We start from the raw sequence: 26,193 nt of genomic DNA, 5'->3' as shown, positions 1-26,193 counted from the left end.
AGTTCAGGTAGGGGGTGGCTAAGATGGGTCCCAGGCACTTTTTCAAACCCAGGCGCGAGGTCCTGCTCTCCACTCTCCACTCCTGCTCAGCACTTTCTCCTTGCATTTTCCTTCTCCGACTGTCAAGGCTAAGACTCGATCAGAAAATGAATGGACGTGACAGAACCCCTGATGCCTCCTACCTTCTCTTTGGTGCCTGACTTGAGGCCAGGGATGCCTGGGGTTCAACCTGCCGTAGAAACGAACAAGTTCAGCTTGGGAGTAGGCCAGGGGATGGGCCTGGGGCACAGGCAGCCTGGCTCTGGGTGCCCTGGGCACTTCCTCGCCTCTCTAGGACTCTCTACACCTACAACATTGGAGAAACGAAGATCTCGGGTGCAAAAGGAGGATGTACGAATTTTGTCCTTGTGGTTTCTGTTCCACTGAGCATTGATGGCTTTGCTGTAGATGGGCTTTTGCATGTTTATGTCACAGAAGCCGTTTGTATCTTTAACCTGGAACTTTATTTGTACAACCAAGACATTTGTATTAAAAGAGCAGAAAGTGAATAAAGAACTAAGCCATGGGAGAGTAGAAGTGGAAGCTGAGAAACCTCCTAGTGGACGATAAAGGGAACTCCTGTCCTCAAACCCAAGTTCCCAGCCCCAAAGGCAGCCCTCAGAGACTGACACGCTTCTGGGAACTGGACAGCTCCTCTCGAGAAGCCTCATTCCCAAACTGGGCCTGGCCTCTCTGTAGGAAGGTTAGCCCCAGCCTGGGAAGTCCAAGGGGGAGCCAACCCAGCATCATTCCACTAAAGACCCATGACCCAATGTCACTGCCCTAACAGGGCAAAGCAACTTGCCAAGATTCAGGCTAAACGGCGATCACGAAAGGTCTCAGCCCAGGGAAAGTCCAGGAGCCAGAAGTGGCGGCATGGGTGGCATTTCCTCCTGGGTCCTCCAGCATGCTCTGTGAAGTGCCCTGGGGGCAATGAAGCCTTCTCCCTAGCATTCCCGATGACCCACGAACAAGTTGCTCCCATGCATATCACACACAAAAAGAACTTGCAGCAGTGAAAAGCAGGCAGCTTCAGCAGCCAGTGAACTCTCCAGGGTCAAATGTGTCCCTTCTCCCATTTTTCCACATCACGCTCGTTACTGACCAATGTCTTTTTGTAGCAGGACACCAGAACCGTATTCTCTTCTCATTTGTAAAACCTGAAAACAACAGCAAGTTGTGAAACCACTTATTTTCAGGCAAATGATATTGAATTTCCTGTAACAGAGACAAATGGCAGAGTTCTACTCCAAGTGGACGGGGTGGGCAGCGGGGGGAGGCGGGGGGTTTGTTAGTATGTTTTTTGTTAGTATGTTTCTAGGGCCCATCTTAGTCATTAAAAAGATTAAGGCGAAAAAACAAAACAAAACAAAACTGCAGCTCAAAGAACTGTAGCTTTGAATTGTGTTACTTCCTGTAGTACCTCTATGATAAGCTAGGAGAATCACAAATTTACATCAAGGAGCCAGAAGAAATTAGCCTGTGGATGGGATGACTTCCTAAGGACAGTCAGAGGCTGGGTAACATCTACCTCAAATCGCAGCTCTGATCTGTGAACACTAGGGACTATTTCCTCCAGCCCGGATCATGATAGCAAACAGACGTGGTTTTCAAACTTTTTTAAAGCGACAAACTTTTTTGTTCAAATGATATGTTATAGGTAAGTATAAGCCCAGACAATAGATGAGAGTACAGCTGTTTGAAATGAAGAGAGTCGGGGGTTCAGGATCCCCCCATGACCACCCAGAGCCCCTTCCCTGCCTCAAGCTGATCCTGGGCTTGCAAAAGCATGAGGTCCTGCATCCAGCACCCCTCACCACACCCAACACTGCCCAAAACTGGCGTCAAGATCACTGGTGAGCAGGTCAAAATGAAGGGGTGGGGACAGACCACAGTTAGTACCCAGGGAGGGACTTTTTCTCCATGAAAGGTCACCATGGGAGAGATTTTGAGCGGAACTTTTTTTTTGAGATGGAATCTCGCTCTGTCACCCAGGCTGGAGTGCAGTGGTGCAATCTTGGTTCATTGCAACCTCCATCTCCCTGGTTCAAGCGATTCTCCTGTCTTAGCCTCCTGGGTCGCTGGAATTACAGGGACTCGCCACCACAAAGGGTTAATTTTTTTTGTATTTTTAGTAGAAATGGGGTTTTACCATGTTGGGCAGGCTGGTCTGGTCTCAAACTCCTGATCTCAGACGATCCACCCGCCTCAGCCTCCCAAAGTACTGGGATAACAGGCATGAGCTACCAGCCTTGAATGGAACTTTCTAGAGGTCTGGCCTGAGACAGCTGCACTCAAGTTATTATCTCTTGGGTAGGGGGCAGCTTCTAAATCCAACACACGAGGTGAAAATTGCACACAACCAAAATATCATTGAAAATTGCTCATAAAATCTAGCAGGCATGATTAAGCAACTCTCAGTAAGTATAAATATAATGTGTACAACAATGCAGAGTGTATAGTAATGGCTACTGCAATTTTAGAGTATTTAGAAATCCATTTTGTTTGCCTGTTGTTGCACTTGCAGAGTTGAATTTACTGAAGTGACTTGAGCTTGTGCTCCAACTCCAGGGGTCTGGGGCCGCATGGTCTAAGGGCAGTACCCCAGAGAGTCCTCACACTGACCATGAGATCGGCATTGTTAGCTCACTTTACAGATGACAAATCCGAAGCTTGGAGAGGGGAAGTGACTTGCTGACTGTCACATGGTTGGTGATTGGCAGATGGGATTCAAACCGGTCTCCATCTCCCCCTAAAGCCAGAGCTCTTGAGCACGAGGCCCTGTTGCCCTCTTCAATTTAGAGGTGTGTACTTTTGCTCTCCCAAACATTTCTGTACAGAGGGGGTTGTTCTGAGGATCAAATGTAATTAACTGGATAGGCAGATGTGAAACAGTCTCTGTTTTGAGGAACAAACATTGAATGCAGGAACGTTGCCCCCACCCAGGATGGCTTCCAACAGCCTCATGAAAGACTCAGGACCCAATGTCGCTGCCCTACCAGGGCAAAGCAACTTGCAAAGATGGTGGCTAAACGGCCACCGCTAAAGGTCCCAGCCCAGCCCAGCAAAAGTACAGAAGCTTTCTCAGCTCAGTGGGCCCCAAGAGTGCTATGTGACTCTGCCAACTCCTGGGACCCAGGTGGGGTCGAGGGTGGCAAATGGGACAAAGGCAGCTCCTAGGGAAGAGAGCAATGGCTGGTGGAAACGCCTGGCCTCCTAACCCTATCCCAGTAGTCTCTCCATTGATCTGTAAAATGGGGGTGATACTCCCTTATCTCATACGGGACCAAGGGGGTGGAATAACACCTGCATGCAAAGCCTGCTTGCTTTCCTCAGGAGGGCTAAGGGTGTTCTTGAAATACATTTAAGTGATTGCTCAGGTTTTTGTTTGTTTATTTAGGTTATCTCTCAGGTGTCCAAACTCTATCACCCCATCTATTTATACAGTCTGATTTTTTTTTTTTTAAGTGAATTCTTCCTCTGTTGCCCAGGCTGGAGTGCAGTGGTACCATCATAGCTCACTGCAGCTTTGAACTCCGGGGCTAAAGTGATCCTCCTGCTTGAGCCTCCCAGCTGGGACTACAGGTGTGTACCACCATGCCAGGCTGAGTCTATGATCTTCTGAAGGCGAGTTCTGACTTTGGCTCCTTGCTGCGGTTGTAGGCTGCGAGCTGCAGCAGGGGTTGAGGAACCCAGGGCCACACCCACGTCACATACTTACTGTTTCATGAAACGAAGCCGGGCTCTCCTCTGCCGGCCTGGAAGAGGAAAACAAGGGCGCCAGTCAGTGTGGGCTGTGGGTCACTGCGCTGAGCCCCAGAGGCCAAGGAAGATGGTCACAGGGGCAGCCGACACCTCAGCCTACCTCCGTGGTCCCAGATCCTGGCCCAAACACTTCACACATTTTAATCCTCTTAATGCTCACTGAGAACCTGAGTTGGAAACTACTTTTAAGATCTCCATTTTATATACGGGGAAACTGAGATGCAGAGTGAGTGAGTTACTGGGTAACATGCCCAAAGTCATGCAGCTAGTAAGTGGGAAAGACAGAATTCAAACTCAGTTAATCAGCTGCAGAGTCTGTGTCCTTCAACACACCTGCTTGCCCTTCACAGCAAGTCAGTCGTGCGAGGTCCTACAGACAGCAGTCTCAGGCTAGAGCAACTGCATTCAGAGGGTGAGCAAGATTTCCCACTGGGAGGTAAGAAGAAAACAGAAGCATATCTATTTACAGTTGGATCTCAGCCTTTATTACTTTTGATTTTTATTTATTTTTTAGGAACGGGGTCTTACTGTGTTGTCTAGGCTAGACTTGAACTCCTGGGTGCTAGTGATCCACCCTCCTCAGCCTCTTGAGTACAGCCACATGCCACTACGGCCAGCTTACTTTTTATTTTTGAAGTACATTTAATAACATACAGAAAATATTAAATAAGTAAATACAGCCAACTGCTGCATTTACTTTATAATATTCAAATAGCTGTATTCACTTACTTAATATTTTATATATGTTATTACATGTGCCTCAAATTATTTTAGCAGTGAGGTCTTTCCTTGATCAAAAGAGTTTGCAGGCCAGGTACAGTGGCTCATGCCTGTAATCCCAGCACTTTGGGAGGCCGAGGTGGGTGGATCATGAGGTCAGGAGTTTGAGACCAGCCTGGCCAACATAGTGAAACCTGTCTCTAATAAAATACAAAAAATTAGCTGAGTGTGATGATGGGCACCTGTAATACCAGCTACTTGGCAGGCTGAGTCAGGAGAATTGCTTAAACCCGGGAGGTGGAGGTTGCAGTGAGCCGAGATCGCGCCACTGCACTCCAGCCTAGGTGAGAGAGCAAAACTCTGTCTCAAAAAAAAAAAAAAAAAAAAAAGAAAAGAAAAGAAAAGAAAAAGAGTTTGCAAACCACTGAAATTTATGGGGTTCTTAGAATGGGGTGCATGAACCCCTTTGTGGGGAACAATTTTAGGCAAATGTATGCACTTGGGTACATTTCTGTGGGAAGAGGTCCATAATTTTCTTTTTTCTTTTCTTTTTTTGAGACAGAGTTTCACTCTTATTGCCCAGGATGGAGTTCAATGGCACGATCTCGGCTCACCGCAACCTCCCCATCCCAGGTTCAAGTGATTCTTCTGCATCAGCCGCCCGAATAACTGGGATTATAGGCATTTGCCACCATGACCAGCTAATTTTGCCTTTTTAGTAGAGATAGGATTTCTCCACATTGGTCAGGCTGGTCTTGAACTCCCGACCTCAGGTGATCTGCCTGCCTCGGCCTCCTAAAGTGTTGGAATTATAGGCGTGAGCTGCTGCGCCCGGCAAAGCTCCATAATTTTCATTGTATGTTCAAAGGGATCTGTGACCTATAAAAGTAAAGAGCTACTGATATAGTTCATGCCCCTGCTGTCCTGCCTGCCCATTTTATAGAAGTTCAGAGAGGGGAAGGGGCTTGCTAGAAGTGGCGCAGGTGAGCAGAAGAACCGGGGCAGAATCTGGGCTCTAGGCTCTTGGTCAGCCACGTGGAGCTCCCCTCCGGCTCCCTGTCTTTTTTGTGAACCCAATGCTGTGCAGAGCCTGGCGTGAGGGCCATAGAAGGAGACAGTCCCATCTCTGGGGCGGCTGGGAGCAGCAGTCATTTCTGAGTTTCCTACAGCCTCATCAATATGGGTGGCGGGAAGAGGATTTCTAGCTTCTAGGAACACAACACAAATCCCATAGGCAATCTCTTCTGGGTATTGGAGTTTGGTCTCAACTGCTCACCTGAGTTCCCACTTACTGACACATGCCATGTGCTAGGCACTTGGGGCAGGAATTTACAAACAGCAACTCTGGGAGGTAGGTAATGTCCTACCACCATCTGAAGCAGCTGAGGCTCGGAGAGACCAGGGCACTGGATCAGGAAACAGCCATGTTGCATTCAAACCTAGGTTTGTCTGACTCCAAGGACAGGGTGGTCTTTGGCTTTGGCTGCAGAGCCCTAGGCCAAGAACTACCTTGGGAAATACCATCAGTTCTCTGGGGTAAATTCCCACCAGGCTGCCACCTGCTCTGCTTCCCTAGAGAAGAAAATATCCCAGGGACACTTCAAACAGCAAATAGGGACACCCCAATGACTCGCAAAATGACAACTCACAGTACAGGTGGATGGCCACTCCCAGGGACACCAGCAGAACCAGGATGCCAGCCACCAGCAGGCTGAGGGTGATGGGGCTACAAAGTGGGCCTGGAAAAAACACGTGACATGTGTTCAACACTGAACATTTTTCTGCACGAGACACGCAGAAAAATACAAGGAAGGAGGCCGGGCACGGTGGCTCAAGCCTGTAATCCCAGCACTTTGGGAGGCCGAGGCGGGTGGATCACGAGGTCGAGAGATCGAGACCATCCTGGTCAACATGGTGAAACCCCGTCTCTACTAAAAATACAAAAAACTAGCTGGGCATGGTGGCACGTGCCTGTAATCCCAGCTGCTTAGGAGGCTGAGGCAGGAGAATTGCCTGAGCCCAGGAGGCGGAGGTTGCGGTGAGCCGAGATCGCGCCATTGCACTCCAGCCTGGGTAACAAGAGCGAAACTCCGTCTCAAAAAAAAAAAAAAAAATACAAGGAGGGAAAAATCAACTGGAAGCCCCACCTCCCAGAGAATACCACCATTTGCATTTTGATGTAATGTATTTTTCCTCAAGTCTTTTTTTTTTTTTTTTTTTCTTTTTTTGAGACAAAGTCTAGCTCTGTCACCCAGGCTGGAGTGCAGTGACGTGTTCTCGGCTCGCTGCAACCTCTGTCTCCCGGGTTCAAGCTATTCTCGTCCTTAGCCTCCCGGGTGGCTGGGATTACAGGTGTGTGCCACCATGCCCGGATAATTTTTGTATTTTTAGCAGAGACAGTGTTTTACCCTGTTGGCCAGGCTGGTCTCAAACTCCTGGCCTCAAGTGATCCACCCACCTCCGCCTCAGTGCTGGGATTACAGGCGTGAGCCACCGTGTACGGGTCTAGTCTTTGTATGCACTTTAAACATCTTTGAGATTTTTTTTTTTTTTAATAAGACGGGGTTTCACCACATTGGTCAGGCTGGTCTTGAACTCCCAACCTCAGGTGATCTGCCCACCTTGGCCTCTAAAGTGCTTGGATTGCAGGCGTGAGCCACCACGCCTGGCCAAGATCATTTTATATATAAAATGTCATGTCCTACATCCACATTTTTAAGAAGTAGATAATTTTCATGCCTGGTAATGAGACTTTTACTATTTATTTTAAGAACTTTTAATTTCACAAGAAATGGCTGAATATATTTTCATTCTAAGAGATTTAAATATAGGATTAGAGTGCTCACTGACATCTTTGCTCCTTCACAGAATTAATCACCATTGATAATTTAGTAACTTTCTCTTTGCATGCCTATGTAATTTTTATAGATTATATTATAGTTTTTGTTTCTTTGTTTGTTTTGTTTTTCAAATAGTGTCTCATTCTGTTGCCCAGGCTGGAATGCAGTGATCTTGGCTCACTGCAACCTCCACCTCCTGGGTTCAAGCAATTCTCCTGCCTCAGCCTCCTGAGTATCTGGGATTACAGGTGCCCACCATCACGCCTGGTTAATTTTTGTATTTTTAGTAGAGACAGGGTTTCACCATGTTGGCCAGGATGGTCTTGATCTCCTGACCTCGTGATCAGCTTGCCTCAGCCTCCCAAAGTGCTGGGATTACAGGAGTGAGCCACTACACCTGGCCTTAGATACATATAGTTTTAAAAACCATATACAGTGGGTTATACTGTACAAATTTTTCTTTTGTACCTTCACTTTTTCAACATGCCTTTATTCCTTCACTTAATCAATATGTTCTTTTTTGCAGCAGGGTAACATCTGACAGTATGAATGTGCCGTGAGTTACGGTCATCAATGGGCATTTTGTTTCCTGTGTTTTACTTTTAAAAAGAACTCTGCAGAAAACATCCTGTGTATTTCCTTACAAAGGTGAATTCCTGAGGCAAATACTGAGAACAGAAACTACTAAAACCATAGACTTTGTCCACTTTAAGTTGTGACAGATTCTGTCAAATGCCTTCCAAAAAAGATTTCCATCCCCACCCACCAATAGTGCGCTCTGCTGATGCTTGATACCATGGAAGTGTTTTAGTGTTTGCCAGTCAATCTGGGGAAAGTGCTATTTCACTTAAATTCCCTAGTTACTTATGAGCTTTGGCCTATTTTTATATATTGGCCACTTGTATGATTTTTCTTCTATGAGTTGACTATCTGTTCCTTTGTCCATTTAGTGTGCTATTTAAACAGCAGACTTGACACTATCAATGCCCCAAATTCTTCTCTGACACCCTTCAGGCCCCTGTGACTGGTCACTTGAGTAGCTGAGGGGCAGAGCCAGGGTCCACAGGTGAAAGGGTAAGGCTGCAACTTTGGCCTTGAGGTTCAGAAAATCGAAAAGCATTGTGGATGTCAAGGAATGGAGAGAATTTTTACTGAATGTGCTAAGTACATACCAAATGCAAACTTCCATCTTGTGAGGAAGAAAGGTATTGCTATTTTATTCATTTATTTATTTATTTATTTGAGATGGAGTTATGCTCTTGTTACCCAGGCTGGAGTGCAATGGCGAGATCTGGGCTCACTGCAGCCTCCACCTCCTGGGTTCAAGTGATTCTCCTGCCTCAGCCTCCGTAGTAGCTAGGATTGTAGGCGCCTGCCACCACGCTCAGCTAATTTTTGTATTTTTAGTAGAGACAGGGTTTCCCCACGTTGGCCAGGCTGGTCTCGAACTCCTGATCTTACATAATCTGCCTGCTTTGGCCTCCCAAAGTGCTGGGATTACAGGCACGAGCCACCATGCCCGGCTTGCCATTATTTTTTTCTCATTTCATAGTTCAAACACACACACACACACACACACACACACACACACACACACACACAAGATTCAAAGAGATTAAATTATATGCCCAAGGTCACCCAGCTACTGAAAGGCAGGACCAGGGTGTGGACACAGATCCTCTGAGTTCCAAGCCCCTGCAGGTCCCACCTCAGCTGCATGAGGGCATGAGTGGTATGGAAGGGAAGGGAGCGGGCTGCTACATGGGAGGGAGCCCACTATCACTGGAGAGAAACAAGCCAAGGCTGGATGGCTGGGGTGTGGCGAAGATTCACACACTGGGTGGGAGGCTGGATGAGCGGCCCTTCTGAGATGCTGAGGGCATCTGTCGGGCTCAATCTCACCTCCTATTTGTTCTTCCCATCTGAATGAACCAAAACATGGTGCTAAGTGAAAGAAGCCAAGCATAAAAGACCCCATGATGTACGATTCCACTTCTGTGAAACGTCCCACACAGGCCAATCTGCAGAGGCGGAAGATAGATTAGTGGCTGCACAGGGAATCTTACTGGGGTGAGGAAAACCTTCTAAAACTAGATTACAGTACTGATTGCGCAACTGAGTAAAGTTACCCAAAATCATTAAGTTTGTATGCTTAAAATGGGTTAACTTTGTGGCATGCAAATTATATCTCAACTAAATTTTTAAAAACTGTAATGAAGGTGGGTGCAGGTTGCAGGGATGTACAGGGCAGCAGGGCTCCCTCCTGAGGAGAGGTCATGGTTAAGAACACTGTGGAGGCCGGGCATGGCGGCTCACACCTATAATCCCAGCCTTTGGGAGGCCGAGGCAGGTGGATCACCAGGTCAAGAGATTGAGACCATCCTGGCCAAAAAGGTGAAACCCATCTCTACTAAGAATACAACAATTAGCTAGGCATGGTGGTGCACACCTGTAGTCCCAGCTACTCGAGAGGCGAGGCAGGAGAATTGCTTAAACCCAGGAGGCGGAGGTTGCAGTGAGCCAAGATGGTGCCATTACACTCCAGCCTGGGTAACAACAGTGAAACTCCGCCTCAGGTTAAAACAAACAAACAAACAAACAAACAAACACTGTGGAGGCCAGCAATATAGCTACAGATCTCCTCTGAAGCACTGTCTCCCATCCAAAATGTGACTCTCCAGGAAAAGCTGCTGCCACAAATAATGTGCTTGGGTAAGGGACCACTGGCCAGAGGCACACCAGCGACACCCCCAGCCCAGCCTTCCTTATCGTGCTCTCTCCACTCAGCTCCTGAGCTCTGGATCACAGCAACCGGCTTCTGAGTCAGTGGTTTAGAAATTGTCCCCCAGCACTTAAGGATGTTGTCTCAGGAACAGCCCTAAGCATCAGGGGCAGCCCCTTCTCAGTGGCCCATCATTCATGACAACAGGCTCTGAGGTCTGTGTGGATGCCCCACGAACTCGGAGTGCCTGCTGTATGATTGCATCTCATTTAATCCTGCGTCCCCTTTAGTTGGGTAAGCATCCTCATTTTACAGATGAGGAAACTGAGGTTTAGAGGCTGACTCACCTATTCAGTGTCTCATGGTTCAGGCAGTGGTAGACAGAGATTCAGACCTAGGCCTGACAGACTTGCCACTAGGCTACACTGACCCAGGGCTGGTCTTCTCAGAACAACCTTCACCTACTTTTCTCACACCCATTCCCAGCCCCACGCCACTTGGCCACCTTCACACACATCCGGGTTATTCTTAATAACCTGTTAATGTTTGGTTTGCATTTTGCCTTGGGATTTTACTGAGAGTTGGTATAAGAAATGATGCAAGAGGCCAGGTACCGTGGCTCATGCCTGTAATCCTAGCACTTTGGGAGGCTGTGGTGGGTGGATCACCTGAGGTCAGAAATTCAAGACCAGCCTGGTTAACGTGGTGAAACCCCATTTCCACTAAAAATACAAAAATTAGCTGGGCATGGTGGCAGGTGCCTGTAATCCCAGCTACTTGGGAGGCTGAAGGAGGAAAATCACGTGAACCCGGGAGGTAGAGGTTGCAGTGAACCAAGATCACGCCACTGCACTCCAGCCTGGGCAACAGAGAGAGACTCTGTCTCAAAAAAAAAAAAAAAAAAAAAAAAAAAAGAAGAAGAAGAAGAAAAAAAGAAAGCAAGAAAGAAAGAAAGAAAGAAATGATTCAAGAAATCTGAAGACCTTTGTTTTCCTCATTATTTGTAAAAGTACAACTGAGTTTGCCGTCAGTCAGCGGTCCTCACATGAAGATGAACAGAGCAGCTTGCTCCTAGAGTTTAGCACTAGGATGAAGGTTTCTTCGTGTGGTTCCAGGTTGTTTCTTTCTTTCAGCAGGGTTGGGGTGCCATACAACTTGGGGTCTTCCCTTTGTTTAAACTGATGTTGCTGGGTTCCCCAGAGCTGCAGCACACAGCCAGTTTTTGCACCCCCCTCTCATTGGCCCCATTGTATTTGTATATCCTTTTCATTGTAGCCTGCCTGATAGCCTTTAGGTGAAGGGGTTAGGGCATGGGACTTTGTAAAACAAGGTCACTCTTAAGCTTTGTAAGACTTTTTACCCTTCTGTGTGCTGGTTCTGATTTTCCTTTCCTGTGACCTCATGTGGCAGCAGCCCTCCACCCAGGTCTCCCAGATCCTATTCGGTATCCACCTCGATGCCTTCTGGTAGTTAAAATATTTAACACGAAGCAAACCGAGCACACGCGGCAGCGCTCATGGAACAGCTTGTGGTTTGTTCTCTGGGTAGCAGCAGATGATACTTTCTGTTTGTCACCAGTGACTTTTGCTGTGCTGAGAGCAGTATTTTTCCAGAAACATATTTGGGCTGACGGGTTTAAGGAAAGAAAGTGTGTGTGTTGCAGGGGTCGGGGGACATGTGTGCCTCTGTGTGTGTGTGTGTGTGCGTGCACGCGCATACATTACAGCCGAGGTGTCTGGCTTAGCATAGAGAAGCAAATGTGCAACCCCTCACTGCTAAATTTGACTGGCTTAAAAATTAATTTATTAATTAATTAAAAAAAAAGAGAAGCAAATGCGTTCATTTGCAAACAAACATGTATTCATTAACAAGCACATACTGTGTACTGGATCCTCTGTTAGGTAGTAAAACTGGTATGTTTTTTTTTTTTTTGAGACAGGCTCTGGCTGTCACCCAGGCTGGAGTGCAGTGGCAGGATCTCGGCTCACTTCAATCTCCATCTCCCAGGCTCAAGGCATCTGCCTCAGCCTCCTGAGTAGCTGGGAGTACAGGCTTGTGCCACCACGCCCAGCTAATTTTTTTATACCTTCATAGAGACAGAGTTTCACCATGTTGCCCAGACTGGTCTCTAACTCCCGTCCTCACGGCGATCCACCTGTCTTGGCCTCCCAAAATGCAGGGATTACAGGTGTGAGCCACCACATCTGGCCAAAACCGGAAACATTTAAAGTGCTGGTCCTTTGAGTGGACTTTTTGTTCATTAATAGCTTTATTGAATTATAATTTACATATGATGTCCCCCTGTTTAAAGTGTACAATGTCATGGTTTTTAGTGCATTCATGAAGTTGTGCAACCATTACCATAATGTAATTTTATTTTTATTTTTTATTTCTTTGAGACGGGGTTTCACCATGTTGGTCAGACTGGTCTTAAACTCCTGGCCTCAGGTAATCCACCCGCCTCGGCCTCCCAAAGTGCTGGGATTATAGCCGTGAGCCACCTCGCCCAGCCACCGTAATGTAATTTTAAATGTTTAAATTCCCTTAAAAAGAAACCATATATCCATTAGGAATCACTCCCTATTTATTTCCCAAGCCCCTAGCCTTAGGCAGCCACCAATCTACTTTCTGTCTCTACAGAGGGTCATATGCTGGACATTCTGTCATCATGGAATCACATAGTATATCGGTTTTTGTGACTGGCTTCTTTTACTTTACTCCTTAATATGGCCAAATAATATTCCGTGATAATAAATATACCGCACTTTGTTAATCTACTCATTATCTGGTGGATGTTTGGGTAGTTTCCACTTTGGGCTACTATGAATAACGAAACTGTGGACATTTGTGTGCAGGTGTGTGGGTGGACGTCTCCGCCATTAAGCTTTGTCCAGTGACAAGTTACAAATCTGTCTCCCATGAGACTGTGAACTGCTGTCACACTCAGCGTCCTTTCTGACTCTAGCTCAGGCCGGGGAGATAGGCCCTAGTGTCAACATTTGGCAAGCGCCTGGGGAAGGAAGAGGGGAGGGAGGGAAGGCAGGAGGGTGTCTGTCTTGCTTCTGAGGGTGCAGAGGGTTAGGGAACTCACCCTTCCGGGTCTCTGGCCTGGGTAACCGGCACACTGTCTTCTTGGGGGTGGACTTCTTGGTGGTCTGGGCAGTGGTAGGAAGGATATCAACTATAGAAAGAAAGCAAGACACATGTCTTAGCCAGGTGAATACCAATTGGATTCAGAGACAAAACTTTGTCTTATGGCCAGGAGCAGTGGCTCATGCCTGGAATCCCAACACTTCTGGAGGCCAAGGTGGGAGATCACTTGAGCCTAGGAGATTGAGACCAGCCTGGGCAACATGGTGAAACCCCCTCTCTACAAAAAATAAAAATGTTCAGCCAGGCGTGGTGGCACATGCCTGCAGTCCAAGCTACCCAGGAGGCTGAGGTGGGAGGATTACCTGAGCCCAAGAGGTCAAGGCTGAAGTGAGCTGTGATCATGCAACTGCACTCCAGCCTGGGCAACAGAGCAAGACCCTGTCTCAAGAACAAATGAGTGAACAAACAAACAAAATTTGTCTTACATCCAAGTACTGAAGTCCTTATTGTTCCCCAGGCTGCTACAGGGCTTCAAGGTCACAGAGCAACAGCATGTTTGATCTGCTTTCTCAATTCTCAGATGTTGAGAAATGGGTGGGGGACTGGGGATGAGGTTCAGCTTGGTGTCCTGGAGAGAGGATGGCTCCGGGGCCACACAGACCTGAGCAGAGCCTATACCCCTGATTTTCTTTTCTTTTTTCTTTGAGACAAAGTCTCGTTCTGTAGCCAAGGCTGGAGTACACTGGCATGATCTTGGCTCACTGCAACCTCTGTCTCCTGGGTTCAAGCAATTCTCCTGCCTCAGCCTCCAAAGTAGCTGGGATTACAGGTGCGTGCTACCTCACCTGGTAAATTTTTTGTATTTTTAGTAGAGACAGGGTTTCACCGTGTTGGCCAGGCTGGTCTCGAACTCCTGACCTCAGTTAATCCACCTACCTCAGCCTCCCAAAGTGCTAGGATTACAGACATGAGCCACCGTGCCTGGCTAACCTACACCCCTGCTTAACCACTAGGTGACTTGGGACAAGTCATAGCACTTTTCTCTGCCTCAATTTTCCCATCTGCTGAAATAAAGATAACTGCCACCTCCTTCTTGGGATTATCATGAGAATTAAAGGGACAGTGTGTCCAAAAAAAAAAGGTTCAGTAGAAGTGACTCCATCTGGATGAAAACCTTGAGCCCCAGGGCTGGATTGTCCAGACCTTGGCACAACCAGCCCCTCCACCCAACTTGGCAATCCCTAAGTACATGGAGGAATCTCATGGAAGGGAGGGGTGCCGTTTTCTGCATGTATAGTACCACGCAGGTGTCATATTTGGGGATTTGTTTTCCTTCTCAGGTGGCCCCCCCAAAAATTATATATAATATATTATATAATATATATACATATTTTATATATATAAAATATATAATATATATAAATATTATATTAAAAATATATAATATATAATATATTATATAACATATATATATAATATATTATATATATATATATTATATATATATATATAATATCAGAGCTAGGGGAACTTCAGTCTCAAACTTTAATTTCAAAGTTTAATGCCAGAGTTCAAATTTCAAAGGTGAATGCCAGAGAAGAGAAGAGCTGTCCCTGCTGCCCCAAGTGGTGAGTGCTGTGTTGGGACCCCACGCCCCTGTCCTGACTCCTGGGTGGGTCACTCCTCTCCTTCATTCTAACCCAGTGAACCCTGCTGAAGTGTTGGGAGCGGGCCAGCACCCAGAGCAATGGAAGACATCTATGGCTGGTGATGAGGGGGGGCACTGCCAGCCGCAGAGTCCACCCCTTGCCTTTGTGGATTGAGGAAAAAGATCTCCCTGCACTGATTTTCTGCTAAATGGTAAGAGAGGGACTAAGGAGACACCATCAACTTAAGTTCTAGAGTCAGGGGAACAGGAAAAAAAAAGAAAGAAAGAAAAGAAATATTAAGGCCGGGTGCAGTGGCTTACGCCTGTAATATCAGCACTTTGGGAGGCTGAGGCGGGCGAATCACCTGAAGTCAAGAGTCTAAGACCAGCCTGGCCAATATGACGACACCCTGCCACTACTAAAAATACAAAAATTAGCTGAGTGTGGTGGTGTGTGCCTGTAATCCCAGCTACTTGGGAGGCTGAGGCAGAGAGTTGCTTGAACCCTGGAGGCGGAGGTTGCAGTGAGCTGAGATCACGCCATAGAACTCCAGCCAGGGCAACAGAGTGACTCTGCCTCAGAAAAAAGAGTGGGGTGGAGACAGGCAGGGGCAGCCCGCAGATCAGTCATTTTGGGGCTGGCATCTTCTGCATAAAAGTAGGCATTTTAGTCCCTCATCTCTCTGAGCCTCACCTGGAAAGCAGAGAACACGATCTGTGTGTCTGCTTCAAGACACTAATGGGAAGAAGCAACCAGACTGAACGTGCACGAAGCTCCAGCCATGTGCGGGGAGCAGTGCTGAGCCCTTCAGCATAGGTTTACTGAACACAACAACTTTTGGGGCAGGCACTGTTATCCCAATTTTATCCAGGAGGAAGCCTAGGCTCAGAGAGCTGAAATCATGTGCCCAAACTTAGGCAGCCACTGGCTGCAGAGCCAGGATCTGCACCAAAAGCCCTTGATTCTAGGACCCGTGCTTCTCGCTCTGCCATACTACCTCACGTGCAAATGTTTTCCGACAAAAAGGTGAACACTTCAAGTCCATCCAAGGCCCTTGGTCATCAGAGTGCCGAGGGCAACTATTGTAAGAGGAAAATGTCATTAGTAGGGTCCTGGAGAGCATGCAGGGAGCCTGGCCCTCTGCTGGGTGTGTTACCTCCTTCAATCCTCATGGCCCTAGAAGTAGTTCTGTTTGACTTATTTTCTACTCCAGGAAGCGGGGACATCTCTCAGCTGGTCTGTGGTGAGCCCAGAGGGGAGCCAGCTCTTTGGGCCCTCAGTACCTTGGCTGGGCACCACAGCCTGGGTCTGGTGGGGGACTCAGGTGGGAGAGTGTTCTGTTTTAATTTTTTCTTGCCTAGAGCCAGGTCCCCCGGATTCCTCTTGAACCCCCAGTTTAATCTCTTCCTGTCTGTCCTTAAATGGAACAAAACTAGGCTGGGCGCAGTGGCTCATGCCTGTAATCCTAGCACTTTGGGAGGCTAAGGCAGGCGTATCACAAGGTCAGGAGATTGAAACCATCCTGGCTAATACAGTGAAACCCTGTCTCTACTAAAACTATAAAAAATTAGCTGGGCATGGTGGCACATGCCTGTAGTCCCAGCTACTCGGGAGGCTGAGGCAGGAGAATCACTTGAACCTGGGAGGCGGAGGTTGCAGTGAGCCAAAATTGCGCCACTGCACTCCAACCTGGGCAACAGAGCAACACTCCATCTCACCACCTGAGCGTGGTGGCTCAGGCCTGTAATGCCAGCACTTTGTGATCAGTACTCCTGATCACAAGGTCAGGAGTTCAAAACCAGCCTGGCCAAAATGGTGAAACCCTGTCTCTACTAAAAAAAAATACAAAAAATTTAGCCAGGCGTGATGGCAGGTGCCTGTAATCCCAGATACTCAGGAGGCTGAGGCAGAGAATTGCTTGAACCTGGGAGGCAGAGGTTGCAATGAGCCAAGAGTGTGCCACTGTACTCCAACCTGGGTGACAGAGTGAGACTCTGTCTCAAATAAACAAACAAACAATAGATTAACTGGGCACGGTGGCTCATGCCTGTAATCCTAGCCCTTTGGGAGGCTGAAGTGGATGGATCACTTGAGGTCAGAGTTCAAGACCAGCCTGGGCACCACATTGAAACCCCGTCTCTACTAAAATACAGAAAATTAGCCTGGTGTGGCGGCGTGTGTCTGTAATCTCAGCTACTCGGGAGGCTGAGTCAGGAGAATTGCTAGAATCTGAGAGGCGGAGGTTGCAGTGAGTCAAGATTGCGCCATAGGCCGGGCGTGGTGGCTCAAGCCTGTAATCCCAGCACTTTGGGAGGCCGAGGCGGGTGGATCACGAAGTCAAGAGATCGAGACCATCCTGGTCAACATGGTGAAACCCCGTCTCTACTAAAAATACAAAAAATTAGCTGGGCATGGTGGCGTGTGCCTGTAATCCCAGCTACTCAGGAGGCTGAGGCAAGAGAATTGCCTGAACCCAGGAGGCGGAGGTTGTGGTGAGCCGAGATCGCGCCATTGCACTCCAGCCTGAGTAACAAGAGCGAAACTCCGTCTCAAAAAAAAAAAAAAAAAAAAAAAAGATTGCGCCATTGCACTCCAGCCTGGGCGACAGAGCAAGACTCCATCTAAATAAATAAATGTAACAAAACTTTGAGCCCATGATATACTTAAGGGCCTGAAAAAGGCCCTGTCTTTCCCAAAACACTTTCTCAACCACCCAGCTTCCTCCTCTAAAAAGCCTTTCTTGGATGAGAAGGTGGGTTCTGGCTCTGAAGCAGGTCTGGTCACAAGCCCTGGGGAGAAGCAGGTCTGGTCGCAAGCCCCGGCTGTAGGGAGGCATTGCCATTCCTGCGGTGCTGGGAGGGGACTGGGGTTTGGAAACACAGAAGCCAGGAGTGAGTGGGGTTGGGTGGAGGTGGTGGGCAGCTCTAGAAACTAGCTGTGCTTATTCCACCCTCCACGTTCTCAGATGAGTGGAAAGGTGTGGGGCTTACAGAGACAAAAACCATCAGCCAAACCCAAACCCAAAACCCCAAACTCCCGAAGCCCATTTTTCAATACAAAAACCAGTGGACCTGCCACGAGATCGGACGCTTCGGCTTCTTGCCTGCAATACTCCCTCCCAGGTTGGCAAGAGGTGGTGGGGCATTGCTTTGGTTTGTGTCTTCCTAATCATGCCACTGTCCCCTGCTGCCCCTGCACTTCCTCACGCTGAGTGGTCTAATTTCTAGGTCTAATTCCTTGCGGCTTTTAGTGCCTTCTGGTGAGCAGGAAGCAGGGCAGTGGGAGCCCAGCAAAGGGTTGCCCCCACCCCCATGGGGCTAAAGCCAAAGCCAGGCTATGAGGGTTACTGCCACAATCCCTCCCTACCCATAGCTAAATGCCTTCTGTCCAATACGGTGGCCACTCGACACAGGTGTTGCTGAGCACCTGAAATGTGGCCAGTCTCATTCTAGATGAGCTGTATGTTTTATATAAAATGCTTATCGAACACTTGGTATGAATACTAACTGTAAAATATTTCAGCAATAATTATATTGGTTACATGTTGAAGTGAAAATATAGTTAATAAGTTAAATAAAACATATTCAAATTAATTTTACTTGCTTTTTTGTCTTTTTAAACATGACTTAAAAATTTTAGAATTCCATCTGTGGCTGGAAATATGTGTCTGCTGGACTTGCTGACTTAAGTTACGGGTCTGCAGCTTCTCTGGGATTAAGTGGGTCCTGGGGGCCATCAGCAGCCCCATGACACAGAAGAGAAAACGGAGGCCCAGGGAAGGAAGCATGGCAAGTTTGCAAGCAGAGCTGAGCCTGGCTCAGTCTCCTTACTACATTCAACTCAGGTGTGAGTTTGAGTGGTAGGCCCTCACAGAGCACATGAGTTCACCTGTCCCTCCACTGCCCCTAGAAATGCTCTCACTGGGTATGTCAGGGCAGTGATGGCCTCCTTTCCCTGTGCGCACACTCTGTGGGGATTTCTAACACCACTATAAGGCCAGGGGACTCAGCCCAATCCAGTTGTAGCTTCAGATGTCCCTGATGTGGCCTGAAGGACAGCACTGCCCTGTCCCCAAAATAAGCATGATGCCTGGCCTGGTGCGGTGGCTCATGCCTGTAAACCCCGCACTTTGGGAGGCTAAGGCGGGTGGATCACTTGAGGTCAGGAGTTGGAGACCAGCCTGGCCAACATGGTGAAATCTCTTTTTCACTAAAAAAACAGAAAACTGGACCAGGCGCGGTGGCTCAAGCCTGTAATCCCAGCACTTTGGGAGGCCGAGGCGGGTGGATCACGAGGTCGAGAGATCGAGACCATCCCGGTCAACATAGTGAAACACCGTCTCTACTAAAAATACAAAAAATTAGCTGGGCATGGTGGCACGTGCCTGTGATCCCAGCTACTCGGGAGGCTGAGGCAGGAGAATTGCCTGAATCCAGGAGGCGGAGGTTGCGGTGAGCTGAGATCGCGCCATTGCACTCCAGCCTGGGTAACAAGAGCGAAACTCTGTCTCAAAAAAAACAAAAACAAAAACAAAAAAACAGAAAACTGGCTGGGCACGGTGGCTCACGCTTGTAATCCCAGAACTCTGGGAGGCTGAGGCAGGCAGATCATGAGGTCAGAAGTTTGAGACCAGCCTGGCCAACACAGTGAAATCCCATCTGTACTAAAAATACAAAAATTAGCTGGGCATGCTGGCGGGCACCTGTAATCCCAGCTACTTGGGAGACTGAGGCAAGAAAATCACTCAGGAGGCAGAGGTGACAGTGAGACGAGATTGCACCACTGCACTCCAGCCTGAGTGACAGAGCTAGACTCTGTCTCAAAAATAATAATAATTATTATTATCTGGGTGTTGTGGTGCATGCCTGTAATCCCAGCTACTCAGGAAGCTGAGGCAGGAGAATCACTTGAACCTGGGAGGTGGAGGCAGCCTGCAGTGAGCCAAGATCACACCACTGTACTCCAGCTTGGAGAACAGAGCGAAGCTCTGTCTCAAAAAAAAAAAAAAAGCATAATGCCTATCTCTACCTCTGACCTGTCTCTTCCATTTTCACCTCATTCCCATCTGAAGTGGTTAGGTAACAGACTGCCTTCCAGGGTGGTTGGCAGCATTAAGCAAGCTAACTGTGTAAACACTTGGAGGTGCTTGGCTTGGGTAAGTCTCCACATGCACTTTCTGTTACTTTAGCAGCAGTACCGTTAGTCACAGCTGCAGAGTGGGGTGCACTGAAGCACGGTGGTCCCAGTGCCTGACACACAATCAGTGCTTAGTCCTCATTAATAACATTCAGCCTGCTTCTTACCCACACTCAGCTGAGTTCCCGTCCCGAAGATCAGAGTGGGGCTCCCGATGACCATGCAGAAGTAGGTGCCACTGTCCTCCAGCTTCACTCTTGTGAGATTGAGAAAGAACGAACTTCCATCTCGAAACACAGTTATCTTCTTCTGTTCCACTCCTTCACTGTGGATAGTCCCTTTTGAGGAATCCCAGAAGGCCAGGATCTCATGATGACTGTTACTGCTTGGGGCATGGAGCTGTCTCAGCCAGTAAATGCGTGTGGTACTGGAGGAGATGGCCTTGCAGGACAGCATCACCATTTGGTTGGTTTGCACCATTATGTATGCAGGGGTCTGCTGGAGGACTGAGTTGCCATGGAGAGCTAGGAGAAGCCAAGAACAGAGACATCATATATTTTCTCAGCCACACTGCGGGACCTCACATTCACACTGAGTCAAGTGTCAAAGGAAAAGCCACCTGCCCAATTACTGGGTTCAGGGGCTGTGTTGAACACAGTTGGTGGCTCCTGGGCTCAGAGTTCACATACCCCACCTCCCAGGAGATCATCTGGAAGGCAGGTGTTTGCTAAGTTCAGCTTTACAAAGGCACAAAGGAGAGAGCTGCCATTTGTGTTTTGTGTATCTATCTGCCTGGCCCTTGCATAAATGATCTCAATCTAGCCTCAAATCAACTTAAGAATTTTTTTAAAGACATGGGCTCTTGTTACGTTGCCCAGGTTGGAATGGAGTGGCTATTCACAGGCACTATCGTGGTACACTGCAGCCTTGACCTCCTGGGCTCAATCTATCCTCCCACCTCAGCCTCCCAAGTAGCTGGGACTATAGGCATGCACCACTGCACAAGGCTGGCTTCAGGACTGTTAATCTTCATTACACAGATGAGGAAACTGAGGCATAAAGTTACTTGTTCAAAGTCCCACTTACAGTAAGTAAGTGGCCTAGGATTCAAAGTCTGAAGCCAAAGCTGGTTGCCTTTGACCTCCTCTGGCTGCCACTGGAGGTATAACCCTTCAGTAGGCTACTAACTGCTGAAGGAGACCCAGGACAGGCTGGTAGAGGAACCCAGAATCACAGCAGAGCACATGGCTGGTCTGTCCGTTGCGGACAGTGAGGACAGACAGCAAAAAAGAGTTTACTATCCCGTGGTAGGTACAAGTACAGCCCGTGACCCCTCAGCCCAGCAATTGATGGGTCACTGGGTCCCCATTCCCCAGTGGAAGGGCAGACAGCCCAGAAGCAGGGCTGAGAGTTCATCTTAGACTCCAACGAGAAGCACCTCGCAAGCAGGGGCTTGTTCATGAGGACAGAGCAGGACTCGCAGGCCTGGCCCTGAACTCACCCTCTGCCCATGCCTGCTGTGAGACCTCAGTCCTGTCACTGAGCCTCTGTCTTCTTATGAAACGAGGGGGACTTGGTGCTCTTGTCCTGGCCGCCTTTGAGGGTTGGAAAGAAATGAAATGCTGTCCAAAAACGCACACTGCGAACTGTACGGCCATGTGTGCAGGTAAATACTGTCCGTGTGTCTCATATCGCAGGGTTGTTACTGGAAGTAAATTAAATCTCAAGGAGAAGGATCAGAATGTATTCTATTCACACCAAGGCTGCACAGCTTCCAACAAACACAGTCTGACCTGGTGAGCTTTCATTTTGGCTGTGGAGTGGAGGGAGACATTGCAGGCCAGGGCAGAGACGCAGGAGTGGGGAGGCTCAGAGAGGACCCAGACCCGGGCAGGCAGAGGGGACCAGAGGGAGTGTTTGTGTGGCCAGGAGGAGCTGGCTTACAAGCAGCTCATGTTTAAAATCCTGCCTGCACTTGTGGCTTAGACTCTGTGGCCCCGTAATGGCTTACTCCGACACTGATGAAATGAACTTCTACTTTTTCACTTCGCTCCTGGACCACTCCGAGCTTTCACTTGCATCAAGAACGAAATGATGGGGACGGGTGTGGTGGCTCATGTTTGTAATCCTAGCACTTTGGGAGACCGAGGCAGGAGGATCATTTGGGCCCAGGATTTGAGACCAGCCTGGGCAACATAGCGAGATCCTGTCTCTTAAAAAAAAAAATTAAAAAATAAAAATGTAAACAAGAAGGAAGTGATGCCTGGGCACAAGTGGCTGCTGGGCTTCCTCTTTTTTTCCCCAAACACCTTTTTTCCCCAAACTGCCTTTTCAAGAGAGCAGGGATTTTTCCTTGTTTCTGGTCACTGACTTCTTGGGGGAGTCAATACGAATCAATAATGCCAGTTTATTGAGCTGTGCGTGGCATGGTGCATACATTGTCTCATTTGATCCTCAGCAAATCCTGTGGTGGAGATACTGTTTTACACCCATTTTATGCATGAGAAAAGAGAGGCTCAGGGGCTGCCCGCAGTGGCTCATGCCTGTAATTCCAGCACTTTGGGATGCTGAGGCAGGTGGACCACGAGGTCGGGAGTTTGAGATCAGCCTGGCCAATATGATGAAACCCTGTCTCTACTGAAAATACCAAAAAAAAAAAAAAAAAATTAGCTGGCTCTGATGGTGCATGCCTGTAACTCCAGGTGCTCAGGAGGCTGAGGGAGAATTGCTTGAACCTGGGAGATGGAGGTTGCAGTGAGCCGAGATCGCACCATTGCACTCCAGCCTCAGTGACAGACTGAGACTCTGTCTTGAAAGAAAGAAAGAAGGAAAGAGAAAGAAAGAGAGAAAGAGAGAGAGAAAGAAAGAAAAAGAAAGAAAGGAAGGAAGGAAGGAAGGGAAGAAAAGAGAAGCTCAGAAAGGTTAAAGACCTGCTCAAGGTCACACAGCCAGTATATGGTAGATTCAGATTCAAACTCAGCTTGTGGGACCCCAGAATCTGACTTTGAACCACTGAATTGAGGAAACCTGCAATCCTTTCCTGGATGGTGGTTATGTGCTCATGAGCACCCAGTGGGGCTGCAAGTAAACAGATGCCTGAAGACCTTCCAAGAAAACCCAGAAGCAACTCCTCTAAGAGCAAGGCCTGGGCTGTGAGTGTGCATTTCCTGTCCTGGCTGAGGCACATCGGCTCTTCCCGGGGCTCACTTGCTTTTTGTCCCTGAGTATTTGGGACTGAATACTCAGGGCCATGGCCAAGTCCCTGCTGTGCACTGGACAGGGAGCCAGGCCTCACAACATGCTGCCCTCTGTAACTCAGGGATTTCATTCTCAGAGGGACCTGTTTCTAGATCCAGCAGTAATGACTTTAGTGCTCTGGACTGCCTGGGCTCTTTCTACTTATTTATGACGTTGCGCTCACTGGGCCAGAGCCCAGAGCTGGCAGGCCTTGTCACCCCCTGGCAGGATGACCAGCTTTGGGCTTTTTGGGCATGAGAGCTAGTCGACCAATTTGGGCAGTTTTCCGGGTGTGTGGAGGCTTCTTCCAGAAGGCAGTCTGGCTAGGCTTACTCAGAAGGACAATCTAGATGCTCCATTCCAACTCCAACAACCCAACCTCCAGCGGCTTCCCAGAGAGCCACGCTACCCGTGACAGTCAACACCCGGAACATCAGGGAGAAAGGGAGCCAGAGGGATCCCCCTGCCGCAGCCCTCGAGAATTGGGAGGGCCCGATGCTTGTCAGATTGTACTACACATTTCCCCGGAAGTAATAAAATGTGTCCCCAGGACCCTCGGCGTGCACCAAGGGTGGGGCTCCAAGACCAGAACTGAGCCCTGCACCATCCAGGGAGCACATCCTGCGGGGACCCTGGGCGGGGACCCGTTTCCTTCCCCTCGGGACCTCTGGCGCCCCTGTCTTTCCTTCCCTCTCTCACTGCCTCCCCTTGTCCTGGGTCCAGGCTTTTGTGGGGAGGTGGCCTAAGCCTAAGTCCAGGGGCTCTCCGGTCCCCTGGATAATGCGATCGGGGGCATTTTAGCCTGCCAAGCCGCCTCCCGGGCGCGCCTCAGCCGCGCGTTCGACGCTGCACCCTGCCAGGACCGTGGCCAGGACAGCTACTTCTCACCTTCCCGCTCAGGCCCGGGGAGCGCAGACCCTCGGTCAGCCCGCGCGCCTCCCGCCTTACCTGCCAGCTGCGCGGCCAGGAGGAGCCACATCCGCGGCCGCATCGTGGCGCGCCCGAACACCTGGCCCCCGGGGCTCGGAGACAGTCGCGGCTGGGTTGGGTGAGGAGCCGGGCCGGGCGGGGCGCCCCGGGTCGGGGAGCTTGTGGGGCAGTGGGGAAGGCGGGACCCGGCGCGGTGGGGGCGGGAGTCTGGTGTTAGGAACCGCCAGGTCTCCGCCCTCACCCTCCTTGCCTTGCAAAGGTCTTGGCTGCTTTTCCAGGGCCCACCAGGACCCTCCGCTTTCCTGAAAGAAGGTGATACAGCCGGCTTGCCCCAGGCAGCTGCATGTGTGCCATGGCCTCCTGCCCGGAGAGGTGCTCTGGACAGGGTTGTGACGTCGAGTGACAGTCGAGGCTCAGAGACATCAGGATGTGGAGTGCACGGTGGAGCTGGCCCCTAACTTGTCTGAGTAGTTACTGAGGGGCTCCTGGGTGCCCCGGGCTGGGCTGGGCCTGAGTCACCAAGCTCCAAGCCTTGCCCTCCTTCGCCAGGGAGAAAGGAAAAGTAACCGGCTGTGGCACTGAGGGAGGTGAGCTGGGAGCCTGGAGGTGCAGAGAGGGGCCTGACCCTATTTGTAGGGTGTGGGAGTGCAGCAAGACCTAGATCTTCAGAATTTAGAAGGACTGTGACCCTGCCCGCGAGTACCCGAGTATCCAGGGCCGACTCTATCTGTGGTGTGATGCAGCCGTGGTAGGGGAGACTTGTGAGAGAAGACCTGGCTTGGTCTGTGTCTTCCTGTTTAAACGGGGTTAGCAGAGAGGGGCTTGGGGAGGTCCAGGGAGAACTGGGCATGCGGCCTGCTGGGGAGAGGGAGCCCATGGAGGGCTGTGGGAGAGGCTCCTTGTAAATGTCGACGAAGACCCAGCCAGGCAAGCCCGTGGTACCCTAAGAGCTTAGACTTTATCGGAGAGGAAATGGCACGTCCCCTGAGGTCTAAAGCAGGCAGCGGGGCAAGGACACTGTCACCTTTGGTCTCCACATTCAGTATCTTTGCCACTCCACTCCTGCCCCAGCCCCTCTGCCCTTTGCTGCTAACAACATTGCTCACCGCTGAGCTGGATGCAGAGCGTTCAAAGGCACTGGGGGAGAAGTCACTCAGCCCAGCCAGAGGCCAGAGTCTCCCTGGATACCGCCTTTGCTCCCAGGAGCAACTGTTGAGGTCTGGATGGACACAGGCCTAGGGAGACCACACACTAGTGTGAGCTCTGCTAAAGAATTGAGGTGAATATCACATAACACAAAATTAACCATTCAAAAGCATATAGTCCAGTGGTATTTAGTATATTCACAATGTCGTGCAAACACCACCTATATTTAGTTCTGAAATACTTTCATTTCCCCAAAAGAAATTCCCGCACCCGTTAAGCAGTTACTCCCTATTGTCACATCTCTCCAGATCCTGGCAACAACTAATCTTTTTTTTTTTTTTTTTTTTTTTTGAGACGGAGTTTCGCTCTTGTTACCCAGGCTGGAGTGCAATGGCGCGATCTCGGCTCACTGCAACCTCCGCCTCCTGGGTTCAGGCAATTCTCCTGCCTCAGCCTCCTGAGTAGCTGGGATTACAGGCACGCACCACCATGCCCAGCTATTTTTTTTGTATTTTTAGTAGAGACGGGGTTTCACCATGTTGACCAGGATGGTCTCGATCTCTTGACCTTGTGATCCACCCGCCTCGGCCTCCCAAAGTGCTGGGATTACAGGCTTGAGCCACCGCGTCCGGCCAACAACTAATCTTAATTCTGTTCTCGGATTTACCTGTTCTAGGCATTTTGTGTAATGGACCCATACAATATGCAGTCTTTGGTTGATGGCTTCTTTCACGTAGCACAGTGTTTTTCAGGTTCATCCCCATTGTAGCACCATTCCTTCTTATTGTTGAGTAATATTTTGTTGTATGTACCTGTTTATACCACTTTTTGTTTATCTGTTCATTTACCAATGGACATTTGAGTGGGCTATTACGTCTACCTTTTCACTTTTGTGAGTAATGCTACTGTGAACATT

At 49.0% G+C, this 26,193-nt stretch overlaps 1 protein-coding gene across 2 annotated transcripts; it reads right to left on the bottom strand.

Moving 5' to 3' along the window:
- Positions 1-397: 397 nt before the first annotated feature.
- Positions 398-24,251, bottom strand: CD8B (CD8 subunit beta). Of its 2 annotated transcripts, XM_003942520.3 has the most exons (6): positions 24,150-24,251; positions 20,132-20,488; positions 13,178-13,267; positions 6,174-6,263; positions 3,761-3,797; positions 398-1,199 (listed from the first exon to the last, which is right to left on the bottom strand). In XM_003942520.3, the coding sequence occupies exons 1-6, from the start codon at positions 24,190-24,192 to the stop codon at positions 1,187-1,189; spliced, it is 630 nt and encodes a 209-aa protein (XP_003942569.1). In that variant the 5' UTR covers positions 24,193-24,251; the 3' UTR covers positions 398-1,186. The 2 variants fall into 2 exon arrangements, with proteins under 2 accessions (XP_003942569.1, XP_074253282.1); XM_074397181.1 differs by lacking the exon at positions 6,174-6,263 and having other exon boundaries at positions 24,150-24,250.
- Between the last annotated feature and the right edge of the window lie 1,942 nt (positions 24,252-26,193).

This window comes from Saimiri boliviensis, chromosome 1 (genome assembly GCF_048565385.1).
Source record: "Saimiri boliviensis isolate mSaiBol1 chromosome 1, mSaiBol1.pri, whole genome shotgun sequence".
Taxonomy (NCBI): Eukaryota; Metazoa; Chordata; class Mammalia; order Primates; family Cebidae; genus Saimiri; species Saimiri boliviensis.
This window is presented reverse-complemented; position numbering and strand designations above follow the sequence as displayed.